At 37.8% G+C, this 8,353-nt stretch overlaps 1 protein-coding gene across 1 annotated transcript in view; it reads left to right on the top strand.

Moving 5' to 3' along the window:
* The first annotated feature begins 245 nt into the window (after positions 1-245).
* Positions 246-8,353, top strand: part of Dhx40 (DEAH-box helicase 40) — a 36,444-nt gene continuing 28,336 nt past the window's right edge. Inside the window, exons 1-7 of the mRNA XM_010626718.3 lie at positions 246-453; positions 1,272-1,439; positions 3,443-3,588; positions 4,979-5,098; positions 5,300-5,527; positions 5,721-5,787; positions 7,230-7,361. Coding sequence (XP_010625020.1) covers positions 342-453; positions 1,272-1,439; positions 3,443-3,588; positions 4,979-5,098; positions 5,300-5,527; positions 5,721-5,787; positions 7,230-7,361 — 973 coding nt within the window. The 5' untranslated portion in view covers positions 246-341. The remainder of the gene's footprint in view (positions 454-1,271; positions 1,440-3,442; positions 3,589-4,978; positions 5,099-5,299; positions 5,528-5,720; positions 5,788-7,229; positions 7,362-8,353) is intronic.

Below are 8,353 nucleotides of genomic sequence, written 5' to 3'. Positions count from 1 at the left end.
ACCACGGCTGCAGAGTAAAGGGTTATCTTCGAGCCCTGTGGGCTGAAAATGAAAAACTGGGAGAGGCCTTCAGGGACTACGGATGGCTTCGCGGAACGAGGCAGAGTGCACGTGGTAGTGGGCGGGAAACTCCGGGGGCGGGGCCTCGGCTCGCGTTCGGTGGGCGGGGCTGCCAGCTCTCCGGCAGCCTCGCTCCAAGTCATTCAGCCGCTTCCCCTCCCCTCGCTGGGAGTCGCACACGCGGAAGTAAACACCTTGACGTCATCAGGGCGCGTCTTCGCCCTTCCCCTCCCATCTTTTCAGATCCGTGGACGTGCTCACCTCCGCTCCGGGCCAGGTCTATGTCCCGGTTTCCCGCCGTCGCGGGCAGGGCGCCAAGGCGGCAGGAGGAGGGTGAGCGGTCAAGAGAGCTCCAGGAAGAGCGGCCTTCGGCTGTATCCATCGCTGATAGAGGTGCGGTCCGCGGGACGCTACGGAAGCCAATGGGAGTTATGGCAGTGGGTTTTGGAGGGATAAAAGTACGCCTTTGGCAGGCAGAGTAGCAGGGGGAGGAAGCTGCGCCTCTTTCCTGGTCCTCCACGCCTGAGGCGAACTTTGTGTTCAGTGAGCACTTTGGCTCAGAGGGGGACGATCCCAAACCTAAGTTATGTTCAAACCTTGCTGGGGGCAAAAAAGTGAACCCCCATCTCGAAATGCTTTCTGCTACTAAACAGGCTCATAAAGCCTTTGTTCTCTACCCATTCCTCCCCCCCTCCTTTTCTTCGGGCCGCCAGCCTGCCTTTGGGTATGGTATGAAGGGAGCTAGTTTCCAGGAGCCAGTTTCCATGGTTACCCACCACTTGGCCTTCTGGGATATCAGTCACTCTGAACAGGGACCTAACTTGAACCATGAATCAGAAGCAAACACAGGTGGCTTCTAATTCAACTCAGTTTTCTACCGTGTCCCAGTTTTTAATCTGCTTAATAAAATTGGGTTTTGTGCTTCGGTGTAGGTAAGCATGCACATTCTTTGCCTTATACTAGACCTACTTTGTCAAGTACTGTACTTTGTTATGCTTTAACAAACACTGAAGTTGTTAGATTTCACTAGAAAAGTTATTCTGAATTTATAAACCTTTACTTATTAATTGTACTTATGTGATTTAACTGAAAAAAATCACAAATTGATCCCTTCTAGCCCTAGAATTCTATTATCTTTTTTTCAGTTCTGAGACATTGTAAGATGTCTTTATAGGCCTTTTAATTGCACAATTGTGTTTCTGTTGTTACAGAAGAGAAAGGATGCACATCACAAGAGGGAGGAACTACTCCAACTTTTCCTATTCAGAAACAAAGAAAAAAGCTTATTCAAGCTGTGAGGGACAATTCATTCCTTATTGTTACTGGAAATACAGGAAGTGGCAAAACAACTCAACTCCCAAAATATCTATATGAAGCAGGTAATTTTATTCTAGGATAATATTGGAAGTATTTCGGCCTAATAGTAGTAGTTCTGTGCTGCATAAATACAGATTATTTGTTTTATAGTTCCACTTCTTTTTGTGCACTCTCCCTGTGTTCCATTTGCTTCTTTATGGCCTTATTTTCAGTTCATAAATTAGTTGAAATCATAAACGGTTTCCACTTTTAACCACCATAATCATAATAGAATGCTGAGTAGATGTTAACTTTCCTCTATAGAATAAGGCTATTTTGTAGTAGGCTATTAACTATTTGGGATTGAAGTAATTTTGAGAGGGAAGGTATATGTTGATATCTTTTGTTGATGTTAGTAATTCTTGGTTCTTTCTCCAAAGCATTATCAGGTAAATATGTATTCCTGACTCTGCCAGCACTGAGCCAACTAACAAATTACCCGTAAAGTATTATTCCTTTCAGTGTGACCAAACTTTCTATCATGAACTTGATAAAAAGCAAAATTGTGTTGAATATGATTCACATTAAAAATTTTAATTTTCAGGCCAGGGATTTGGCTCAGTAGTGCTGCTGCCTGCCTCACAAGCGCAAGGACCTGAGTTTGATCCCTAATACCAAAAAAAAAAAAAAAAAAAAAAAAAATTACGTTTCCTCATTTGGGACAGTGAAGGAGGAGGATTGTTGAGTTTGAGGACAAACAGGTATTATATAATGAGTTCAGGGTCAGCGTGGGCAATATATAGAGATGTTTCAAAAAATAAAATATCTTAATTTGTATTAATTCTGATGCATCAAATCTAAGATGCTATCAAGATATACCACTATTTTATGTACTGTTTTTAATCTTAAAAAAAATTTTTTTGAGACAGGGTCTTGTTCTGTAGTTCAGGCTATCCTTGAGCTCACTATGTAGCCTAGGCTGGCCTCGAACTTGCAGCAATCCATATGCCTCAGCCTCCCAAGTACTGGGACTGCAGGTGTGTGCCACCACAGCTGGCTGTATGTATACTATTAAGAAAAAAGTGCCATAAATTATAAAGATGCATCTTCATTTTCAAAGATGTTTAAATGGTATAATTTTTGCCTACAAAAATCTAGAAAATATGGCATATTTAAATCTACTTTTACTTCTGTGGCAAAGATAAATTTATTTTAGGAAGTGTGGAATTTTATGGATTCCTAGGTTTAAAAATTCTTGGTTTAAGCCAGGTATGGTTGTGCCTATCTGTAGTCCCTGATACTTGGTAGGCTGAGGCAGGTAGATTGCTTGAATTTAGGAGTTCAAGGCCAGCCTGGGTAACATAGTGAGATCCTGTCAAAAAAGCAAAATGATGCCTAAAATTCTTGGGTTACTCTGTAGACTAAGTGTTTAGATAGAAGTTGAAAAAAAAAAAGCTTGACTGTGATACCAGCACTTGGGAGGCTAAGGCAGGAGAATCGCTGTAAGTTTGAGTCTAGTCTGAATTATAGAGTGAGATCTTGTTGCAAAAAAAATGAGAAGTTGGAAAAAAAAACACTGAAACTCTCAAACCAAATTAAAATGTAAACACTTAGAATGGCTATGAATATGTATTCTTATTTTTAATTAATAAGGTAAGTCCCCAACTTATGCACAAGTTCTGTTCCAAAAGAACATTTGTAAGTTCAACAAAGTGAGTCTCACACACCTTTGACACTTGTACAATGTAAAGCATAAAAACCCCAAATACACAAAAAATTTGCTGCACTGTGTGGTAAGCACACAACAGCACACCTGTGACACTGTCCAGCAGACATGTGAGGCACTCCTGTCATTTGTTCACATCTGCCAGGTCTGTTGGTATCTGTGAAAATTTGCAACTTTAATGTCTATAAGTTGGGGACTTTTCTGTACTTAAATTTGCATGGTGGGAACATATAGTATGTTAACTTTCAGGGTAACTTTTGGAAGCATTCAACCTGTTTGTATTGACTGACTGGAAACAATTGATCTGTAGTAGAAAGAAGCAGCTGCTAACGTTGTGTTTTTCACCTCTGGTTTTGATAGGGTTTTCACAACATGGTATGATTGGTGTGACTCAACCACGAAAAGTAGCTGCCATATCAGTTGCTCAGAGAGTTGCTGAAGAAATGAAATGTTCTTTGGGGTCCAAAGTAGGATATCAAGTTCGTTTTGATGACTGCAGCTCTAAGGTAGAAAAGTTTTTTTGTCATGGAGGGGCTGTTGCTGGGGCAAATCCAGGGCTTCATACATTCTAGGCAAGTGCTCTACCACTGACCCAAATTCCCAGCACATATATAAAGATTTTGTTTGCATTTAAGTACTATAAGCTGACAGAAAAAACAGAGAAATTTTTAACATATATTTCAAAGAAACAAAGCTCCAGGTTTGTATTAATTTTTGATGGACTGTTGTTAATTCTTTAACTTTGAAGTATCTGATCTTTCTGCCATTTTCTTCCTCTTCATAGTTTGTGACAGTTATGTTCATTTTTCTTAGGAGTCTCATATTCTAATTTATTTTTTACTTTACTTCTTTTGAGACAGGGGCTTGCTATGTAGCCCAGGCTGGCCTTGAACTCACTAGAGATCCTCCTGCCTCAACCTCGCGAGTGCTGGGATTACAGATGTGCACCACCATGCCCAGCTAGGAGTCTCATATTTTTAGCCTTAAGTCATTGACATGTTGGTTACTTTTGTATTTAAAAAAAATTTTTATTGTAACATTTATATAACAAAATTTACTGTTTTAATGTGTAAATACTGAATAGTTTCTCTGGTGTGAAAAACTAAAAGTGTAAATAAGATCCAAATTGTATAACTGATAATGCGAAATAGGAAGAAAAGGACTGAGGGTGTAGGGGAAGGGGGAAGAGTAGGGGAAAGGAAATAAGGGAAAAGAAAAAATATGAGAAAAGGAAAAAATGGAAACAAAATCTTTGTAAATAGGGGAGGATAGAGGGAGTGAAGGGAGGGCAGGGGAATGGGGAAAAAAATGAGAACCAAGATACATCCTTTAAATGTACAAGATCCCAATGATGAATGTAACTGTACTGTATACCTAAAATGTACCAGTAGACTCAGTGAAAAAAAATTACCATTTTAACCATTTGTATCCAAGGTACAATTACTTTGTTTTTATCCTAGTAAAGTGACACCATTTTTTCTTTTTAAATGTGAGAATGAGCAGGAAAGAGAAGAGAACGAGTAGGAAGTATGTGTATACTGAGTATTTCTTCTACCTTTTTCCCTGAATCCACTAACAGTGGCTGAGGAAGGAGATGAATCCAATTTCCTTATTGTTCCTACTGGTTGTCCACCTGAAGCCATTGTGTTTTCTTGCCATTTTCCACTGACTGCTTTATTTCACCTTGCTGGTGATTTTTGCTACTTTATTCCAGAGTACATAAGTTCTTCATCTGTATAGATCACATGTTTCCAAATGTAGTTACTTATTATACTGTTTTAAGTTTTAGAAGATTGGTTCAGTCATTTAATGTCTGCATTTTGAGAAAAAATTTAATTGAAAGAGTGGTTAATTTTTGTGATGCTATACACTGATATACTCTGCTTTAAACTTTAGGAAACGGCAATCAAATATATGACTGATGGATGCTTACTGAAACATATTCTGGGAGATCCAAATCTTACCAAATTCAGTGTTATTATTTTGGATGAAGCCCATGAGAGAACTTTAACTACAGTGAGTATTTAAATTTTTTAAAAAATTAACAGATAGCATATAGTACTTGTTCAGGGTAGCTTTTGCTATATAGAGAATTACGTCCTCTTACTTAAATTTTGTCTATTGAAATATGAATTCTTGGTTAGGAAAGCCATGTATTTAAAATAGGTTAGGTGATAGACACACTTGTGACTTACTAGAATTTACTTTTCTTTTCAGGACATTTTATTTGGCTTATTAAAGAAGCTATTTCAGGAGAAGTCTCCTAATAGGAAGGAACATTTAAAGGTGGTGGTAATGTCAGCAACTATGGAATTAGCCAAGCTCTCTGCATTCTTTGGAAATTGTCCCATATTTGATATACCCGGAAGGCTTTATCCAGTCAGAGAGAAATTCTGCAATTTGATTGGCCCACGAGACAGAGAAAATACTGCATATATTCAAGCGGTATTGCTTACCTTCCTTTTTCTCTCTTTTTTATCTGTGTGATCCTTGTTAATTGGGTAGTTTGTTCTCTATTATTTTAGTCTTCATGAGTTCTAGGGTTTTTGAGAACCAAATGTAGTTTTGCAAGAGCAAAGAGAGGTATGAGAACTACTGTATTTCCACTCACATATTATGGTTATTTTTGTTGCGTTAGATTGTGAAAGTGACCATGGACATCCATTTGAATGAAATGGCTGGAGACATCTTGGTTTTTCTGACTGGTGAGCATCCCATACTAGGTTTAAAAATCTCTAGTATTTGTGGATTTTTGTTTGTCTTGAGAAAGGTCCTAACTTTGTTGTGCAAGCTACATTTGAACTCTTGGCTCAAGCAGTCCTCCTGCCTCAGAGCATAAGTTGCGGGGAGTACAGGCATGGGTTACTGTGTCTACCTACTGCCTACTATTTGTAAGTTGAAATGTGCAACCAGAGTAGAGTTACCTCTGTAGGGCCATCTGGGCTCTTCTCAGAAGCTGACCTTTTTATGATTATCTGAATAATTTTATATAAAAGATGTTAGGCATCACTGGGCATGGTGGTGCATGCCTGTAATCCCAACACTGAGGAGGCCGACACAGGAAGATTACTGTGAGCTCAAGGTGAGCCTGGACTACATAGTGAGTTCAAAGGCAGCCTGAATTACATAGTGAGACCCTGTCTCAAACCCCGCCCCCAAAAAAGAAAAAAAAATGTTGGGCATGTTAGTACATACATATAAAACACACTGGCCTTTTAGGAGAAAGAAATTAAGTGGTAAGGTATTTTTTATTGGTCTGTTTTACATAGACCTTAACCTGCCTAGAACAGTTCTGGATCTGGTGATCTGAATGATTAATTAATTCTGTTTCAAAAAGATATCATCCCACGAGCTCCTTTCTTCTTTGAGTGGTAGGTTGGTACTGTGTGGTAGCAGTACATAAGGTGTGGAATCTGTGTATTATAGACTATTAGAGGTCAGAATTAGAACTGTTAAATATCAGCCAAGAAAGGAGAGGAGCCAGAGACAAGAATGTGCTGTTTCAGGTCATACCCCCAGTGACCTGCTCCTTCCAGCCAGCCCACACCTGTGAATACGTGAGACTTTTGGAGCACTTGTTAGAATGAAATCATAACTTTCCACCCCTCACCCTTATAAAGCTACTCCATCTTATTATACAAAATGCATTTAGTCCATCTGTAAGAGTCACCAAAGTCTTAACTGTTGTAACATTGCTCTGAGACTCAAGGCAAACTCATCTGTGAGTCTATAAAAATAAAAAAGAAAGTTAAATACTTTCAGCATACAATGATGTAAACATTCCCATTCAAGGCGTCACACTTGCCTGGCAGGTGCTGTGCTGCTGAGCTACATTCCTGGCCCTTCCCCTTTCAACTAGGCCCCATCTTTGAACATGAGACTTTGGGAGGACACAAAAGTTCTAACCATAACAACACTTAATTTCAGTATCTTCTGGGTTAGCTTCCCCTTTGTGAACAATGTAGTGAGTTTCCTAAAATTCTTTGTTAACAAGATGAAAAGCAGGTACAACTTATGTATTTATCTCTTATAGATGAAATACAGGATTTAAAATAACTATTAGACCAAAGTAAATTTAATCTAGACTTTTATCCTTAAGTTAATTTTGCTGCTTAATTGTTGAAATTATTTTTTTGTCCCATTTCAGGCCAGTTTGAAATTGAAAAAAGTTGTGAGTTACTTTTTCAAATGGCAGAATCTGTTGATTATGATTATGATGTTCAAGATACCACCCTAGATGGCTTGTTGATATTGCCCTGTTATGGTTCTATGACAACAGGTAATTCTTCATTAAAATAAAAAATATGACTGGTTTTATAAAAGATTTTATTGAATTGTGCTATATATATATAAAAAATATGTCAGTGTTTAGATCAATTAATTTTACCACCTGACCTCACTTTGCAACTAACACCCTGATCATGAAACAGAACACCAAGAGAGCCATCATCATCCCTCAAGAGAAATGATTTGTTTTACTTGAATTTTTTCCATATTATCTTTTCCAGTATTTTTTAATATTAAGAGTGGGCTATGTCCTCTTTCAACAAAACAAAAATATTGGTGGAGATTCTGTGAAACAGGGACATACAGTGGTACCTTGATTCACAAACCATGTTCTTTCCACTATTCTGGTCACAATCTGAATTGGATGAGAATTGAATCAAATTTCCCCATGAGGTGAACATTGAACCTAACCCTTGAATTTGATTGGGTTCTTGTCCAATTTGGCTTCACTCAGAATCTTGCAAAGAATTAAGTTTGTGAATCGAGTCAGCACCAAATTTCTTCATACAGTATGGTAAATTACACTTACTGCCCCAGAATTTCTGGAAATCATATATGTATTAAGTGTATATAAAGACAGTGGATTGTTTTCAGGCATGATCCTGTTTTTTTGTTATTTGTTGAGAATTTGAAGAGCAAATGCAAAACTTGTTCTGATATTTGGTCATAAATATTGTTGAATGAGAGAATATGGTAAAACATTTTTTTATTATGGAATATAATTAAAGGAAGCTAACCCTAGTTGTTGAAGTCTAATTAGGATTAAAATTTAAATGTTTTTGTATTATATGTATTATTGATTTTATTGAATGAGTGATCCTTTATATAGTACTAAAAAAGTTTTATAATCTGTATGTTGGTTAAGAAACAGACCATATGCTATTTTGGGAATCTATGTCTCTCTCTCTCTCTCTCTCTCTCTCTCTATGTCTCTCTCTCTCTCTCTCTCTCTCTTTTTTTTTTTTTTTTTTTTTTTTTTTTTTT

This window comes from Fukomys damarensis, unplaced genomic scaffold (genome assembly GCF_012274545.1).
Source record: "Fukomys damarensis isolate Sample0158 unplaced genomic scaffold, DMR_v1.0_HiC HiC_scaffold_13, whole genome shotgun sequence".
Classification (NCBI taxonomy): domain Eukaryota; kingdom Metazoa; phylum Chordata; class Mammalia; order Rodentia; family Bathyergidae; genus Fukomys; species Fukomys damarensis.
The sequence above is the reverse complement of the archived record's forward strand: the minus strand, read 5'-3'. Positions and strand labels throughout refer to the sequence as shown.